General features: G+C 48.0%; 1 protein-coding gene across 1 annotated transcript; it reads right to left on the bottom strand.

Annotated features, from left to right (window-relative positions):
* Window positions 1-419: 419 nt before the first annotated feature.
* On the bottom strand, window positions 420-17,473 carry SLC5A2 (solute carrier family 5 member 2). The gene is given in 17 exon segments (XM_033170800.1): window positions 420-1,128; window positions 1,588-1,759; window positions 2,386-2,601; window positions 2,996-3,164; window positions 4,317-4,467; window positions 4,668-4,775; window positions 6,065-6,200; window positions 7,596-7,825; window positions 8,692-8,772; window positions 11,497-11,602; window positions 11,878-11,909; window positions 11,912-11,981; window positions 13,269-13,328; window positions 13,930-14,013; window positions 14,015-14,035; window positions 14,763-14,834; window positions 17,355-17,473. Coding segments are annotated over 16 exon segments (1,932 nt in total). The 5' UTR covers window positions 14,832-14,834; window positions 17,355-17,473; the 3' UTR covers window positions 420-901.
* Window positions 17,474-19,245: the final 1,772 nt, after the last annotated feature.

Raw genomic sequence — 19,245 nt, 5'->3', positions numbered from 1 at the left:
ACATTTATTCCCCTGTTCTTTGGCCTCTCTGTGCTGTCGGATGTGCGGCCTTCGGGGGGGGGGGGGAATGGGCAGGCCAGCATTGCCTACCTCAAACCAAGTAATAAGAGAGGTACCCTTGTGCCTGACTCTCGTGACCTCCATGTGGCTCTGGAGGAACTGAACAACCTCTGCTACATTGACCTTGGTGAAAATGGTGATGACGGCATGAAGGGTACTTGGATTCCAGGGGCCGCACACATTTGATGAAGATGAAAAGCATTGGGGAGAAAGTGTGTGGTTTGGATGACCAGACCTAAGAAAAGTGGCAGCATGGACAAGAAGCTAGAATGTCTTGCTCCAGGGACTCGAATGGGTGAGGACCCCAGGTGCCAAATCGGTGGGCCCCCCAAGAAGAACGTGCCGCCATTTTATTTTTATTTTTGCAACGCCACTAACATTGGGTGGTTTGTCTTTCCTCGCAGGCTTCACACCTTTGAGGTGAGGGCTGTGGGAGAGAGGCAGTATATGTGGTATTGCACAGAGGAACTAAGAAGGGCCTTCAAAATGGGGCATCTTGCTACAACACAGACGGGAGCCAGTACCTGTCCCTGATGTTAGACTACAAAGCACATCGTCCCTGGCCATGCTGGTTGGGGCTGATGGGAACTGGAGTCCAACAACACCTGAAAGATCACAGCTTCCCCTTCCCTGTGTCGTGTTATGATGCTCTCTCTGACTTGGATTACAAGGGTTGGTCTTTGGAGGGCTTGGGTGATCCTGGCTGGCGGGTTGAAGACTGCTTGGTCCCTGACAACTCGATGATGCCACTGTCCCTCAGAGGCTGAAGTTATGTCCAGATGGGGTTGGTGAATAAGAGGGTGTCAAGAGGTTTACAGAGAGCTGCCATCCTGGGTGGCGCTCAGGCATAGTAGCCCCACAAAAATATCGCTAGGGCCATCATGACGACGGCGTTGATGTTGACGACGCGCCTCCACGTTGGATGCTCGGTGATGTCTGTCAGGCGCCGCAGCTCCTCAGCTTTCTCTTCTGGGCTCGGCTCTGGCGGCTCCTGGCCTTCTGCCGCTATCCCACAGAACCAGCCGAGGCACCGGCGCAGCCTGCCAGAGAAGGCCTCTGCTTTGGGATCTGTGCGGAGAAGGGAAGAAACAGAGGATGGTCAGGGCCTACAAGGCTGTGTGACTGAGGCCACCTCAAACGACACCACCGAGTAATAAGTGGTTTGGGGGCCTGCTGCAGGGATAGTTAAGAGGGGAAAAGTGGGGTGGCCTGCCTCTCATCTCCTGATACTGGTTCAGGGCTGAATGTGGCCCCATGAGCCCCTCTCACTGGCCCTCGAAACTTTCCCCAGGACTTTGCCCCTCACTGGCTTTGCCTCAAAGCTCAGTAGTTTTTGCCTGGCTGGAATGTGTCCTCAAACTCATGTCTCTGGATGGGGGATCGAGACGGGTGTGAGAGTGTGTGTATCTGCCCTACTTTACAAAAGTAAAAATTGTGTTTGCTGCACCTCCCACTTTTGCTCCTGACCCCGCGAGTGGCTCTCAGAAAGCTGCCCAGGAGGGATTATGGCCCTCCTCTCTGCCTCACCCTCCACCTCCAGCGCCTGCTGCAGCCTCCCGTTCCTGGCGGCTTCCATCTCTGCATGTTCCCGGCGCCGTTGCCGGCCAGCCTCCCTTTGTTTGGCTTCCTCCTCTTCCTCCGTGTCCAGATCAACTCGTTCCTCTTTACTGTGTCTGAGGCTGAACACCAGGCGATGCAGCTAGGGTGGCAAGACGGGTGGTTTGGTTAGACGCAAGGTGCATGGTTGTGTTGCTCACCTGCCACCCTTTATCTCTCGCCCAAGCCCTCCTCCCCTTCCCTCGACAATGGATGTGCAAATATAGTATTGTTATGAGTTGGCAGACGGGGCGGTTGTATGCCTGGGCCCCCTTCTAAGTCTTGGAATAGCCAGGCTAGCTTCCTAGTGAGGCGATAGCCTGGGTAATGGGCCATTAATGGACCAAAGGAAGTGGCTCTGTGCCAGAGAACAAATGGGGGGGGCCCATTCCATAAACTGGCTGGTAGTTAGACCGTAGTTAAATGCGATGAGAACTAGAGTTTTGTTATGGGGAAAACAACAGTTCCCAGGATTCTTGTGTGTGCTTTAAATATACTTTTCTGTGGCTCGTCTTTCATACCACTAGGCCAGCCTCCCCCAAAACAAGCTACACCCCCACCATGCATTTAAAGACAGTAAACTAGAGTTGGGCTTTTCGAGGCTGCAGACTTGGAGGTGGCAACCTTCAGTTGTCTTGGCAGTGAGGCACTGTCACCCTATAGCCCCCAGTTTAGGTTTGTGTGCCAGGTTCACGTGGATTCCTCTGCCCACCCGGCCTCTATACTTACGTGTTTCTCGGGGATAGGTGAGGTGCAGAGAGAGATACCCACTGCAATGGTGGCTGTGAGGCAGAAGAGGATGAAGGCGAAGTAGAGATAGTGGACGCCACAGATCAGGCGGGGGCAGGTGCTGGGGAAGAGGCAACTTCCTGTCCCGTAAAAAAATTCCGGGATCATCCGGGCCATGCCTATGGCTAGCCCCCCCACCAGCCCCCAGAATGCACCCTAAAGAGAGAGAAACAGGGTGAAAGGGAGGGATTAACAACAACAGAGCCAAGGGGCTGGGCTAGGTCTGGCTGCTTTGAATCCTTTCTAACCCAAATGTTTGCTTGTCCTGTTCTTTTTGTTCTCCTGTGCTGCACCCTAAAATTGAGAGTCCGCAGCAGAACCTGAAAAAGGATGGATCCTAAAATAAACCTGTGACATAGGCTTCTTTGCAGTGACTTCTCTGTATCTTCTATTCCAGTGTCTCCCCACCCCCTGAAGTTCATCTGGGTTCCATATCCCAAAATGGCTACTGCCTATCGCTTAAATTCCCTTTGTCTTAGGCACCTGTCTTTCCTCTCCACTGGCTTGAGTGTCCCTTTCCCATGCTGGCCCCTTCCTGAACGTCACTCACCTGCTCGTTAACTCTTTTGACGAAGAGCCCAAGGAGAAAGATGGCCGCGATCGGCGGGGCCAAGTAGCTGCTGACGGACTGGATGTAGTCAAAGAGTTGGCCCCCCTGGGCCGCCTGCACCACTGGGATCCACGCAATGCTCACCCCCACAAGGAGCAGGATCCACACTCTGCGGGGAGCAACAGCAAGGTGAGAACGCAGCACCCCCTCGGGGAGAGCAGGACAGTGGAGGCACCACCAAAGGGATTTGGCGAGCGGTGCTTGGTAGAGTTTGGAAGGGATTTCTGCAGGTCCTTGCCTTGTGCTGTGGCATCACCTGGTTTGGTTTTCCAAAAGAATTTTTACAAAAGCCCTCGGATAAAATATCAACTATTGACTGACAGAAAGGAGAGGGGAGGGTTTGCATTACCTAACCTTGAATTATATCATGCAGCTGCAGCACTACTATGGGTAAAAGAATGGATAACATTAAAGAACCCCGAGCTATTAGATCTTGAAGGATCTGACAACAGGTTTAGCTGGCACTCCTATTTGTTATATGATAAAGTCAAGGTCCACAGGGGTTTTTTAAATCATCTAGTAAGAAAATCACTTTATAACACCTGGCTAAAGTATAGAGGAATATTGGAACCCAAGATACCCCTGTGGACTTCACCAGTGGAAATAATTACGGTCAAATCTTAAGGAGGAAGAGGTGAAATCCGTAATGGTGAAATGGGCCCAAGATTTGGGCCATAACATCATGATGGATCAATGGGAAAGGCTTTGGCGAGTAGATATAAAGTTTACAGCATGTTACAGCCTCAGAGAGAATATATTAAAGATGATGTACAGGTGTCACCATACGCCAGAGATTAATTATATACAGCGAGATTAATTGGAAGTCATTTTTTAATTTTTTGTGAAGATGCGGAACCGATTGTAAGTTATGTATAATATGTAGATTTTTCTTCTTTTCTGTTATTTGTTTTGTGTTGTCTTGTCTTGTTCTGAGTTGCTTGATGTTTGTCAATTGTTTTTTAGTGTTATTTGTAATTTTTTAAAATAATAATAAAGACTTATTTAAAAAAGCGAGAATTTTTACAAAAGCCATCTTGGCAGTCGACGTATCTGGCCTGCGGTTGTTGCTAGTTTTTCTAATGTAAAAAGTGTCTTTTTTGTTCCGTGACAGTTTCTTAGATTTTCGAATATGTCCCTACAGCTGAATGGAGGCAAACTGGACCCGTCCTGAGCTCCCCATTTCTGCTACAGGGCTCCATTAGTATCTTAACGAATGAAGTGGTACTCAATGGGCGTGGGGCAATCCAGCGCTCTTCCTCACCTGCCCACGATCAACAGCTCCTTGTCGCTGGCTTGCGGCCTCAGGCGGTTGTAGATGTCCATGGTGAAGAGGGTACCGCTGCTGTTGAAGATGGAAGCCAGCGAGCTCATTAATGCCGCCAGCATCACAGCCAGCATGAGACCCCGGAGGCCTGCAGAGGGGAGACACAATGAAGTGGGAAGGGAAGCCCACCCGTCTTCCTCGGAGCTCAGCATCTCTCAGGCCACACAGATGGAGCTGGTCAGAATTCATAATAAGGCGAGCGCAGTGGGTTTCCGAAGGACTCAGGATTTCAAGTGCAAGAAAGCCAGGCGAAATCCGCCCTCCCCTTAACACCACCCCGCTCCTTACCACTCGGCATGAGAGACACCACCAGTTTGGGGTACGCAATGTTGGAACACCCAACTTCCGTGCCACAGATCCGTTTGCATTCCTCTGGGATGACGCAAGCCACTTCGTCTGAGAAAGAAGAGGGGATGCAATGTAACTCCCGGATTAAAATAATTGCAGGCCTCGTTGGCCTGTCAGTACGTTTGGATCTTTGAATGAGGGCCGTGGGTTCCACCCCTTCTCCCCACTTGCAGAGAGACAGGAAGTGAGAAAGGATTTGGGTGAAAGTCTGATTCTGCAGCCTGGAAAAGCCCGTAGAGCTGAAAGAGGAAGGCGTGGGACTCTTCCAACTTTCTGTGTATTTTTCAAGGAAGGGAAAGACAGCCACCTCATGCCCAAGGGCCAGTGAGTTGTGGGGGAAGCTGCAGGTGTCATGGGAAGACTGCAGGAGCACCATCAGTTCTGGAATGGTGTTTTGTGTGTGCACCGCTTACTCGGTGCTGGGCCAGAGGCGTTGGCTTTTACGTTGTAGGTAGCCAATGTCTAAATAGGTGCTTACTTCCCACCCTCAAAGAATCATGGGAACTTTAGTTTACCCCTCACAGAGCCACAATCCCCTGTACCCTTAAACTATAGTTCCCAGGAATCTTTGGCAGGAAAATGTGTTTTAAATGTATGGTGTGTATGCAGCCTAAATTCTTAAATTGCCTGCAATCTCTTGAGGTCTCGAAGGCCACAACGAAAGAGGAGGAAAAAGCTGGAGAACTGGAAGTTTCTACCTGCTGAGAGGAACCAAACTCACTTTTCAGCTTCCAGAAGGGTAACCGTGTTAGTGTTTTTCAGCAAAAGCAGGAGAGAGCTTTGTGGCTGTTGTTGGCTAATAAATGTACCACGGCCTAAGATTTATCTGATTAAAGCTTAAATGCATGCAGAATAAGCACAGCTGCCCAACCGCAACAGCAGTGGTTAGTGAGGGCAACACATATATTGAGAATAAAAGCCCATCAGATCTATTCAGGCCACTGGCGACAGGACTAAAGGTTGTGGTTGCGTTGTACGTCGGTGGTCTAGCACAGTGTTTTTCAACCTTTTTTGGGCAAAGGCACACTTGTTTCATGAAAAAAATCACGAGGCACACCACCATTAGAAAATGTTAAAAAATTTAACTCTGTGCCTATATTGACTATATATAAAGTAATTCTCTTGAATTTTTCAATTTTTCCCATGGCACACCAGGCAACATCTCGCGGCACACTAGTGTGCCGCGGAACAGTGGTTGAAAAACACTGGTCTAGCACTAGTGGCATGCACTGAGATCAGGAAAGCACTCCAAACTTTTTCCGCTGTCGTGGAATACCAGGACGTGGCCTCCTTCCCCCAGTTCCGACCTGCCTCCCCTGCTTTCCCCAGGTGCTTACCTGGATACAGGATCCGGCTGATCATGCCAGGCATAACCATAAGAAACATGGGCAGCAGTTTGAGGTAGCCACAAAGGATGCAGCCGGCTTTGACATGGGTGAGGTTCTTCCCAGCCAGGCACCTCTGCACGATCACCTGTACAGGATGAGAACAGGAACTTTTGCTGCCAGTCATCTTTTCCACCATTTAACTAATGCCTTTACACTGGGGGTGAGGTGGCTTTTACCCCGAGAATCCCTCAACTGTCATTCAACAAATGTCATCGTGATGCCAGGTGCTTGGCAAACGGGTGAGACCACCCACCTTTCAATAGCAAAAACCACAGTAATAATAATAATGTTTATACCTCTCTCATATGTCAAAGCTGGCGGACAGGGGTGGAGCAGGATGTTAATCGCTGCTCATAAGTTCTGCTTTTTGCAAGGATTGACTATGCACAGTAGGTCCCTGCAGGATTTAAGACCTCCACATTCCCACTTATGAACTGATGGGCAGGGAATAGTGCCACCCAGCCAAACTGAGCAAACTCAAACCCCGCAGCCCGTCACCTGACATCCCCTGCCCATCAAGATGATGCTAGCTAATTGACAAGTGGCCTTTTCTTTTTTTAATTGGCTAGCAGGAGGTTCCTCAGCCCACTTTGCGCAAATCTGTGGTGCAACTGTACTTGGAAAAACTGAATACCAGTGTTTTCCAATTGACTAAGTACTCCAGAGGGATGCGGGTGGCGCTGTGGTCTAAACCACAGAGCCTAGGGCTTGCCGATCAAAAGGGTGGCGGTTCGAATCCCCGCGACGGGGTGAGCTCCCATTGTTTGGTCCCGGCTCCTGCCAACGTAGCAGTTTGAAAGCACATCAAAGTGCAAGTAGATAAATAGGAACCGCTCCAGCGGGAAGGTAAACGGCGTTTCCGTGCGCTGCTCTGGTTCGCCAGAAGCGGCTTAGTCATGCTGGCCACATGACCTGGAAGCTGTCTGTGGACAAATGTCGGCTCCCTCGGCCAATAAAGCGAGATGAGCGCCGCAACCCCAGAGTCGTCTACGACTGGACCTAACGATCAGGGATACCTTTACCTTTACCTTTAAGTACTGCAGACCCCCTGTTTTTCAAACGCCAAGCCATGGGCCCTCTACTTTTGAAAGTTGTGATATCTCTACGGTCGTTTTTGTTATGTGAATGGTGCCATGGGGACCCCCTGGGTGGGTTACGCGGACCCCCAGTTGGGAACCACTGATGTATATACAGTTCTGGCCGTTGCAACTCAAATAGTGCAAAGCTGGAAAAGGTGCAGGAAACTGCAACCAGAACGATCAAGTGGCTGCAGAAAAGTTATAACCTTTGAGGCTTTTTAGATTAGAAAGAAGGCGAAAAGTTATAACGTTTGAGGCTTTTTAGATTAGAAAGAAGGCGAGTCAGAAACTGGGTTCTAAATCCAGAGGAAAGGGGTATGATCTTGTGCAAGTAGGCATTAGGAGATTGTGATACAGTCAGACAGAGAGAGAGATATACTCTCGCCTTTGCCCTGCCATACCTGGTCAGTGCACCAGTACCAGAGAGAATTGATGGACAGGCCAAGGATAACAGCCGGCCAGGGCATGTCACTGACGACGGCATCTCTCATCATCTGAAAGGAGTCTTCGCGGGGCAGGTAGCAGGAGGCTGAGATGTTGTAGAGGGTGGGGTTCGGGGAAAGGGTCTTCCTGGGAAGTGCCTGCATGTACTTGTCAAACACTGCCTGGTAACCTCCCACTTCGTTAAAGGCTGCAGCGGAATAGAGGCAGGCAATTTAAAGACAGGAAATGGCACACCCACTCATAATTTCACCACCCCAAACATCTGCAAAGGGTTGCCCAGACTTTTCCTTCCAACCCCCAAAGAACCCAGGCTTTCTCCACCACAAATAAATCACAAATAAAGATCGCAGATTGTTTTTAGAACAAGACTTTCAAACCAGAGTCATACAAGGGATACAGAATGAAATGTGGAAGATGCACAGCTGAGTTATCTCATCAAAAATAATAATCCTAGTTTAAAAATAAGTAGAATAAAGTAGTTATTTAGCACCAAGCCCCCAGCGCAACCCCGGATATGGATTTTGTGTGTGTGCTTTTGGTAAAAAAAAGTGTTTTGGGTCAGAAATGTAGACTGGGAACGTGGAGGAAATTGCTAAAATGGTGATGAACAGAGTTTTATTTTTTTTAAGCATTTTAGCTTTACAGCTCTCTCTATCACTTTAATTTAAGCACCACTTTTTCTAATGTTTTAAAGTTCAGAAAATATTTCATTGACATCTAATATATTTCTTTAAAAACAGTGGAGAAAGCATTTTAGCACTGATTTAAAGCTTGTTTGTCGGTTTGCTTAATGTCCCACCTTTCCTCCAAGTACCTCAAGGTGGCATATGGGGTGGATTCCACTTCCTCTCCTCCCCATTTTATCTTCACAACAATCCTGTGAGGTAGGTTTGACCAAGAGACAGTGACTGGCTCGAGGTCACCCAATGAGGACTTGGACCCTGGTCTTCCAGGTCCTCGTCCAAACTCTAACCATTGCACCCCACTGCCTCTGTTACCAATATGGTGCCCATGCCTCGGTGTCATGTCCGCCACAGGAAGTGACCTACTCACCAAACCCCATCAGGACACAGGATCCACCGATCATGACGAATGACTGGATTGTGTCTGTGAACATCAGTGCCGCCAACCCACCTGGAGGAAAGACAGGAGAAGGCCATGCGCAGGTCATTGGGAACCGTATTACTGCACTAAATCATAGAATCTTAGAACTGCAGAGTTGGAAGGGGGATCCTTGGGATCATCTTGTCATTTGGTTGATCTGTCTCACTTGGCACTGGCTGCACTTTAGACTGTAAGCTCCTCAGGGCGAATACCTGTCCTCTTAAACTCTGTAAAGCACTATGTACACAAGAGGCTCTCTTGAAATGCTACCACTATAACACAGACCAGCAACAGCTCAGGGTTTCTCAATGGCATTAAAGGAATAACCACACCTGTTCTTCCTGCTGATCACTAGTCAGGCTGCTTATCTATTTTTTTCTGGCAGGGATCCTTAATGTCAGTCAGAAATTCAACAGGTGAACTCTCCCTCAATATGGTGGCAAAGCTTTGCCTGTTGAAGCTCTGCCTGCTGCATAGGTATTTAAAGGCACAGGAGCCTTTCCCTTCAGTTGTACATTCATTCAGTTTATATCCTGACCTCCCTCCCAAAGGAGTGGTTAAAGTATAGATGACAAAACGCGTTCTAAAAACAATCGCAGCCAATGATTTCAGGACAGAAAACTAGAAACACCAGCAAGTTCATCCATGAGGTGGAAGCGTCATGGAACGACAGTGCTTTGAAAAATGGGTCAGCAGTAGCTTTATTATACGTGCCATTGATGTTTGCCATTTTCAGGTAGCCTAGCCTATTTGTTATTAATTTGTTATTAATTTTCTGGAAAATAGGGAACGCCTCAACTCTTCAAGGAAACGACACCTGAATGCCCAGAGCCCCAAAGCTCAGAGGGGTGTGTAACCAGTGGTTATGCATTACTGAGGCATTCTGCCTACGGTCTGAGGTGCATTTCTTTGCATATTTTCGGTCAGAGTTAGGCCTTTAGCCCCAGGCGATGCTTTAGACTTGACTTTGCTTAGCTAACTTTATCCTTTAGATCCCTCCTGGGGACCAAACTGGATGTGATATGCTAAACATGCCACTTGCTGCTGTGTCTTATTTTTTAAAAGTGACTCATAGAAGTGGGGTCCCCCAGTTTGAGGAAAGGGGGTCAAATCCTTTCCTGCTCCTCAGCTGCTCCTATTAGCCCAGGAAGCAGTTTTTGGAGCCAAATAGAGCTTATTTCTTCTTCTTGGGGCCAATAGGAGCTGGGGGTGGGGAACTGGAGTTTACTCAGAAAAGGCTGCGCTTGAAGATCTGAGGGCGGAAAATGTGCGTAATATTCCCAGGGGTAAGATGGCCTACGTGCCGGGATGGAGGGGAGGGGAGATAATGCAGTGAGAGGAGGTTCCCTCATGTGTGATCCAAGCACACAAAGAGCGCAAAGTCCATTTCTAAGCAGGGGGTGGGTTGGTGGGTGGTACCTTAGCATATGTTTTGTTGGGAAACCATATGCAGTTAACTTGGCTAATGCAAGGAGTAACGGCCATGCTTGGAACAGCATTTCTTTTCTGTCTCGCTCTGTAAGATACACACGCACACAAACACACCGAGAGAGAGAGAGAGAGAGAGAGAGAGAGAGAGAGAGAGAAGAAGCGCTTGTCTCTCAATCTCTCTCTCATATTGTCTGCACTCACTGCAACACATACACACTCTTCTCTCACACACATACACACACTGCTCCCCTTTTCTCCCTCTCCCATTCTCTCTCTCTTCCACATACGCGCACAGACCTGCCTATCTACCTCTCTGAGGTTTCCATCTTATGAACTAGAAATGACCGCCTGCCAGAAATGACCGTTAGGCCAGAAGTTTCACAAAATGGCAGCAAATATTTTATTATTTAATTTGTTCTTATTGTCTCTCTGCTGCCTGGGATGGGGAGAGGTGCATGTGGGATTTTCTGCCTCAGATGCAAGCAAGTCAACCAACCAACCAACCAACCAACCAACCCTTGACTAGCCCTGGGTGCTATTAGTATCATGGGCTTTGAAGATGCTCAAACTCAGGACAAGAAGGAGAAACATGCTAAGAGGAAGGCACACTTGGCAAATCCACACCGTGATCAACTTCCACCTGGAAACCAATGTCTCCACTGTGGAAGGACATGTGGATCCAGAACTGGCCTCTACAGTCACTTACGGACTCACTGTTAAAACCGTTACAGGTAGGTATCCGTGCTGGTCTGCCATAGTCAAAACAAAATAAAAAATAAAAAAATTCCTTCCAGTAGCACCTTAGAGACCAACTAAGTTTGTTCTTGGGATGAGCTTTCGTGTGCATGCACACCTCTTCAGATACACTGAAACATGCACACACGAAAGCTCATACCAAGAACAAACTTAGTTGGTCTCTAAGGTGCTACTGGAAGGAATTTTTTTTATTTTTTATTTTGTTAAAACCGTGTTCATGGAAGACAATCTTCCTTGGCTACAAGTGATTGCAGAAGGAGAAGGAGAAGAGAAGAAGAAGAAGAAGAAGAAGAAGAAGAAGAAGAAGAAGAAGAAGAAGAAGAAGAAGAAAGCTATTAATATAATACAGCTTGACCCTGGGGATGGGGTGTCATTTGCCCCTGTTCCTGTCAAGCACGTTGAGTTGCAGCAGTTAACAGGTTGACGGTCTGAAAAGCTGGCTTCTGCTTTGGTTAAAGGGGCATGAACAGGTCAGGCTGCCTCTCTCATGGCCGGTTGGCAACCCGGTTCTCTATTGTATTCCCTGCCACCAGCCTGTTCCGATAACCGTTTCAACGTTCCAGTTACCTGTCACTGTGTAAATGGTGGTTATGATCAGGAGGGCTATGACGGCCACATAAATATTCCAGCCCAAAGCTTGCTGGATGAAGACGGCTCCAGAGAACATGTCCACCTGCCAGGTGAGAAGGAGAAAGCCCAAGTCCATAGAGATCATGGCTCATGGTCCCCCAAAAGAAATCAGAATGGAAAGGGGTTCTTCCCTCTCCAAGGGGTGGCCTTGCCAGGAGGGCTGGCTGAGGGGACAGGCTTTGCCTGGCAGTTTTCGTGAACCATTAAAGTGGCCTTCTCTCCTCAGGTGGAAGTGGACCAGCAGAACCCCTGTTTGAAATCGTGCTCCCACCCACTTGCCCGCCCTCTCAGTTCTTCATGCCTAGAGAAATGACCTACTGAGATCTTGGTGAAGATATACATGAAAGAGAGAGGACAGAGAGGTAGAGTCGGATACGCTGGCCTCCAAAGCGCTTCTTCAGGTACTGTGGCATCGTGATGACCTGCAGGGGGAGGAAGCAGCAGAGGGAGATGTCACTGCTGTCTTTCATAGTGGTAAAGCAAGAGCCACGTAATGTTCGCTCTGCACTAGCAGGAGTTACTCTTTCAGAGGGGCGACGCCTAACTCTGGAACTCCCCGCCCATTGACATTAGACAGGCAACTTTGCATTGCTGTTTTAGATGCCTACTAAAATGTTGTTCTTCTTTGGCAAGCCTTTCTAGACATGCAATTTGTGTGTGTGATTGTTGATTTCTTTTAAAAGCTTGCATTATGATGATACAGTAAATTTAAAGGTCAACTTGTTGTTAACATTCGATTTTTAAAAATTGCACATTTAAAATGAATACTCTGCTTAAATCTGAAGCTTATTGGTCTGGTAGAGGTGCAGAGAACCTTCGGCCCTCCAGATGTTGCTGAACTACAACTCCCATGATCCCTGGCCAAGGGTTAGCTTCTTAGCATGCTCCCCGGGAGGAATCCAATATTTTGGCTCTTCTCTTCCATTCCCCAATCTATTAGCCCCCTCCTAGACCCGAGGACAGGCTTTCCACCCTCTTTTCTCTTGCCGCCCAGACCCACTTGGCACCTGCCTCTTCTCACGCCCTCAGTTTTCACACACCAGCCATTGTTTGACATAGCCAGGAGTTAAGAATGCAGGATTTAGACCTGGAAGACCTGGGTTCAAACTTCTGCACAGCCATGGTGCTTGCTGGGTGACTGTAGACAGCGGCGTAGCAAGCCCAGACTGTACCCGGTGCGGAATTTTTTTTTGGCATCCCGTACGGACTGCGCATGTGCGGCATTCCACGCGTGCGCACTCCGTAATGCCGCACATGCGCAGTCTGTCCATGTGTTGCTGTTCGTGCGCACCAGCCTTACGAGTTGCTGCTCACTCGAAGGCTTGTAAGGTTCCTGCGCCGAGCAGCAGCACGGATGGACTGCGCATGTGCGGTAGTCCATCTGTGCTGCTGCTCCAGCTGCAACCTTACAAGCTGCCGAGTGAGGCTTTTTACCAGGCGTTGGGGCTCAGCTTGGGGAGTCGGGGGGGGCGCCGCCGAGTGTCACCCCCCCTCCAGGGTGACACCCAGGGTGGACCGCCCCCAACGCACCCCCCTTGCCTCCATCCCTGACTGTAGATCAGTCCCCATCTCTCAGCCCAACCCACCTCCTCACCCAGCACAGTTGTGAGGATAAAATTGGAGTCAGGGAGAAGCTATGGGGCTACCCTGGGTTCCTTGAAGAGATTAAAAATGTCACAAAGAAGCAAGCAACGTGTGCTTCTTATTACCCCAGCTGTGAGGTAGACCGGGACGAAGAGCCATCCTAGGAGCAGGACAAGGAAGAGAGCCTGGGAGGAAAAGGAGAAGTGGGTTAGGGTGGTTCAAGTTCTCACTAAAAAAAAAATAATCTTGGTTTTTTTGTAGGGCTTCTATGTCATTAACATGTACGTAAGAGACAGAAATGTAATGGGTGACGTTTCCTCTATCGCTTGCCTTTTCACATTGGGAAAATCAACACCAGTTGAATGTCTATAGGAAAAGTGGTGGACCTCAGGCTCGGGGGCCAGATGTGGCCCTCAGGACCTCTCTGCCTGGCCCTCGGAACTCTTCCCAGGCCAAACCACTCACTGGCCCCTCCTTGAGTGCTTGTGCCTGGCTGGAATGATCCCTTGCACTCCGATCTTGCCTCTGGGTGGCCTGGGGTGGAGTGTGCCTACTTTACAAAGGTAGAATTTGCATGTCTTGCCCCTCCCACTTTCCACTACGGCCCACCCAAAGATGGCAGGTGGCCCTCAGAAAGCTGCCCAGGTGACAGCAGGCGCCGATCCAAGTGTGTATGTGATCAGTCCTGCTTGCAGTTTCCGTTCGCTGAATGAAAGAGTCTTGCCTCCCCACCCGCACGCTGCGTTTCCCCAAAAAGAAAGATGGAGCCTGCGGCCCACTGCTTACGTTCCACTCGAATCCTGCCACTGCCAGGCCGGTCGCTGCCCCAGTGCCTGCCAAGCCCACAAAATGACCGCTGCCGATGTTGCTGGGCAAAGAGAGAGGCGCCGATCTGTGGGCACACCAACAATCAAAGAAGTTTCTTGACGTTCGCCACACACACCACCAACCTAAAACACCAAAGCCCACCCACCATCTTGACCTTGGTGCTTCTTCTCTCTCTTCCCTCCTGTCTCCAATTTCATCCAATGTCCTAAATAATTTAATTCTCTCCCTGCCATGCCTGTTCATCATCTTAATTTATTTCTCACTTTCTTTTGCTTCTCTGTATTTTTCCTCTTCGCCCCTGATCTTCCCTGTCTTCTGATCTCTCTTCCCACCCTCCCATTCTCATCATCTTATTTCATTCCTATCCATCCCTCTCCCCAACCTGAAGTATTTGGGGCAGGTGTTTCGAGTCTCAGGACTGGGGGTCAAATACAGCTCTCTGGCCCTTGAGACTCTCCCCGGGCCACAACCCTCAGCAGCCTTGCTTCACACCTTCATTGGGTATTTTTTGCAGGGCTGGGGTGTGTCCTTGAATTCTAGTAATGGCTTTTGCTTCCCTGAATGGTGGGGAGGGAGGGGTGCGTGACTCTGTCTGGAAACTAGCCTACTGTACAACCATAGCTCCACCCATTTTTGCCTGTGCATTTGGCCTGTGGCCCCCACAAGGTTGCCTAAAGGGGAATGTGGCCCTCAGGCTGAAAAAGCTTTCCCATTCGCTGATTTGGGGCCTCTTTCCCCCCGTTCCCAAGCCCCATCTCTTCCTTTGTCCCTGTCCCTTTTCTGTTACTCACCGGCCACCACACCATGTTCCTACCAGCCAAGAAATATCCCCTGACGGTACCCCTGTTGGTCCGGCACATCGACTGTGAGCCAAGAAAGAGAGGGAAGGTGGTGTGAGTGGACATTGTAGAAGGGCTCAGCCATTTTGGGGTGTGTGTGTGTGTTATAACATGAGGCGTATTTCTTGCCCTGGCTGCATCAAAGGGAGACAAGCACAGAGGGAACGGAGCCCATCCTTTAGAGAACAGATTGTTCAATCGCTAATCTGTTCAATTTTACACCTCATTACCAGCTTGCTAGTACATTCCTGACCAGTGTAGATTTTTGCAATCATTAACCCATCTGGAATGGCCAGGCCTAAGATCAAAGAGAAGAGAAAAGGATGGGGATGAAAGCAGAAAACATGCCTAGTGTGACAGGCCTCCCTGCTTGAATGTGGGGTAGAGGAACCCTGTAGGAGAGGAGAACAGGAGAGGAAGTCTTGAGGCAGTGTTTGGGTTCTAGGTTCCTCAACTGCATTTACAGGGGCCGCGCCATCCATGAGGCAGACTGAAGTAGCTGCTTCAGGCAGCATAACGGAACAGGCTGCCCCCGGTTTAAATTTAACACATCTTTTTAATAACTTAGTTAATAAACCTCCAATTTATCTGCAATGCCTTGGGAGAAGTTTGATATATTGATCAGACTTTTTTTTTTAAAATAATAATAATTTCTTGTTGCATCCTTAAGAGGTGTCAATATAGCTCACAGTGGCCTTTCATGGGTTTGAGACTTGGTCCCTTTCCATGTGTTGACACATCGACCTGTCAATCAGGGGTGACATTCAGGTTTCAACAGCAAATGATCCTTGCAAAATCGGCGAATGACCACCAATGCTCCTGCGAATGATCTCAGGATTGAGCTGGGGAAAGAAAGGTTTAGGTGGTTTTCTGAGCTACCCTGGACCGAAGTTGTCCAGGGCTTTGTAAATTAATACAAGAATCTTGTTTCCGGCTCGGAAGCAGATGGGCAGCCAGTGCAGCTGCTTTAACAAACTGAACAGGGTATGGTGCGTTTCTGAAAACATCTGCTCCAATCTTCGGGCAAAATTTATCAGCTGGTATCTTCTGCCCATTGAGACTGGAAGGGTGGAAGGCAGGGAGGACCACAGTAGTGGACCGAGAGCCAGTGAAAGGTGGAGACAATTAATTCTAGTTTTGCTCCCCAAAGGCATCTAGAAGGGAAACACTAAGACCAAGGAGGAGGAGGAAGCTGATGGGCAATGCCCACCCCCCAGCCTGGTTGCAAGTAAGAAGGTGGTCTGGTGGGGGCTGGCTGACAGCCAACCAAGGTTGGAGGAGGCAGCCCTAATGGACCAGCACCCACTCAAATTTATTCTGCGTTTTTCATGCGTATAGTTATTATTAATGACATCTTGTAACTGAGTAATCCCTTGAGTGAACTGTTAGAGTGCATTTGAGTCTAGCACCTTCAGGTTGCTTTTCATTCTCCCTTTGGTAAATTTGTTTTATTTATGCTATTTATACCGGACACTTAATCTCCGGGATTTCTAAGCAGCCTACATAAAAATTCTAAAAAGTATAAAATGGATAAACCTATTAGAATCAATCAATCCCCTCCCCACCCCAACACACGTGGTTAAAATAAATGAAAATTGATTATCAAAACAGGGAACTTAAAATGCCTGCTGGAACGGAAAAGTCTTTGTCAAGCGCTTGACATTCAATGGGTGGTGGTGGTTCTGTCTAATTTCAGCTGGGAGGGCATTCCATAGGATTGGATTTGCAATTTGAATGTGTGGCTTCTGGTGGATACAAGCTGTGTATCGTAGGTATTGGGGACCACTAACAGAGACTCCCCCAAATATCTCAGCGGTCAGGAAAGGATATAAGGAATCAGGCTGTCCTTAAGAGATCCTGGGACCCAAGTTGCCTTGTAAATTACCGTAATAGATGAACCTGAAATACTCTGAGAGGAAAACATGGAGGACTCAGATGGAGAGATGATGGTGGGTGGATGAGTTGTGTTCCGGCTAGAATAATAGAATCTTAGAATTGAAGAGTTGGAAGGTAGTCCAACCCCTTACAATGCAGGAATATTTTGAGCTATGCAAGGAAATTTGCTGAGTAACAGAAAAATAGGTGATGGTGTGCTGTTTGGCCTGGCTTGGCTCTGACAGCTCCATGTTTTAACCCTCAAATGCTGGTTCCAATTCCTTTCCCACAGCAAAGCAGTGCCCTTGTTTTCTAAGTGAGGAACTGAGTCCTTTCTTTCCTAGGTCACTTCCAGACTGCCTGTTTATCGAGCATTCATTGGGATCTGTCTGCAGGGAGATTAGATGATGTTGTATATCAAACAGACTCATTTTCTGGTGCATTTTCCCAAGACTTATTGCAAAAAGTCTGGTTTCAGGGGAGAAGAAGCAAGTCTGTTACATAGGAGCTCTCAATCAACTAATTAATTGCACAACCCGAATTTTCCAGGATTGCATAGAACCCCACCTGAAAATAAAGACAGTCTGGAAAAATCTCCTAGCTTGGGGGAAGCGTGTTTACGTGAGAGGAGCACCCACACCCACACCCGCTTGCTCCCTACATACATACCCACAGACCGACTCCAATGACCGCAAGGAAGTAGAAGCAGATGACGGAAATGTCTGCTGGATTGTTGATGGCGGCCCTCTCAGGCCGAGGACTAGAGATTCCTCCTCCATGGTGCCTCAAGCTCTCCCACAGTCAGTAGGCAAAGTCAAGGAACTCTCTGGGGCAGCTCCTCTAGGAGTGGTTAATAAAAAACTCAGTCATGGGTTGGATGTGTGATTAACTTGGACTCTACGTGATGGATGGGAAGTAGGATGATGTGGGGAGAGGGCAACTTCCAGTAACCCTGGCTCAAGTTGTTACCTTTGCTTTTACAGACAAAAGTTGTGTGTCTCCACAGACAGCAACTGATAGATCATTCCAGATTGCTGGATCTCCCTTCTTGGATAAGCTTCACCTGTTGGCAGTAGGGATGTCAAGGGGTGGCAATTTCCATTCTTCCCTGTGTTCATCACAATCAGCGCCGCTATACGTTTGGCTCCTGCTAAAACCTGTTTTGTTTTTGTAAATGATTTTTATTGGTTTCACATACAATCACATAAGGGACGTGGGTGGCGCTGTGGGTTAAACCACAGAGCCTAGGGCTTGCTGATCCGAAGGGTCGGCGGTTCGAATCCCCACGAAAGGGTGAGCTCCTGTTGCTCGGTCTCTGCTCCTGCCCCACCTAGCAGTTCGAAAGCACGTCAAAAGTGCAAGTTAGATAAATAGGTACCGCTCCGGCAGGAAGGTAAACGGCGTTTCCGTGCGATGCTCTGGTTCGCCAGAAGCGGCTTAGTCATGCTGGCCACATGACCTGGAAGCTGTACGCCGGCCTCCTTGGCCAATAAAGCAAGATGGAGCGCCGCAACCCCAGAGTCAGACACGACTGGACCTAATGGTCAGGGGCCTCTTTACCCTTTACAATCACATTACATAGCATTGTACCCTCTTATTTATATCTCTTTGGCTCAACTGAGCCTAACTACTCCCCGCTTCATTCTTATCCTTGTTATATCATTACCTAAAAATATTATATTACTCAACCTTCATAGGTAGAATTTCATCTTACAAATCTTCATATAGCCCTGCTAATGATCTTAATTGCTTACAGTTGTCTTTCAAATATAACATAAATTTGTTCCAGTCCTTTTGGAATGCTTGGTCTCGCTGGTTCCGGATTCTTCCTGTCAGTTTCGCCAGTTCTGCAAAGTCCACCAGCTTCATCTGACACTCTTCTTTTGTTGGTAACTCCTGTTGTTCCCATCTTTGGGCTAACAAAATTCTTGCTGCAATTGTTGCATATAAGAACTTTTTTTTATTATCTTGTCTCGGTATCTCTCTAGCCACTATACCCAAGAAAAAAGCTTCTGGTTGTTGTTTTTTTTAATGAAGGTGTTTGTAAACATTTTCTTTAACTTATTATATATCATTTCCCAGGAAAGCCTTTACCTCTTTATATGTCCACCACATATGGTAAAAAATACCTTCCTTTTCTTACAGTTCCAAAATTCATTGTTAAATACACCTATACATCATTTCCTAACATTTTCCTGCTAAAACCTATTTTGTTTGTCTTGCTATCCACTGTGGCCGAAGGCTAACATAGTTAATTACGTAATTCACTTTGGTGCATTTCAACGCAGGGAAATATCAAAAACAATGCAGAAAACAACCTTATTTATTTATGAAATTTTCACGGACCCAAAAATTTTCACGGACCCACAGCCACAGTGATTACTATTCATATTCATTTGTGGTCATTTCACCTGACCTTGGGTGAAAATCAGAATGTGGCAATTTCGACACCCATTTGTGCTTCTGATGGAATTCTCTGACATCTCTGCCTGTTGGTTCTTGCCATACTTGTGGGCACCGGAAATGTTCTCTGCCTTCATGTTCTAGCCCTGAAAACAAG

This window comes from Lacerta agilis, chromosome 14 (genome assembly GCF_009819535.1).
Source record: "Lacerta agilis isolate rLacAgi1 chromosome 14, rLacAgi1.pri, whole genome shotgun sequence".
NCBI classification, from domain to species: Eukaryota; Metazoa; Chordata; class Lepidosauria; order Squamata; family Lacertidae; genus Lacerta; species Lacerta agilis.
This window is presented reverse-complemented; position numbering and strand designations above follow the sequence as displayed.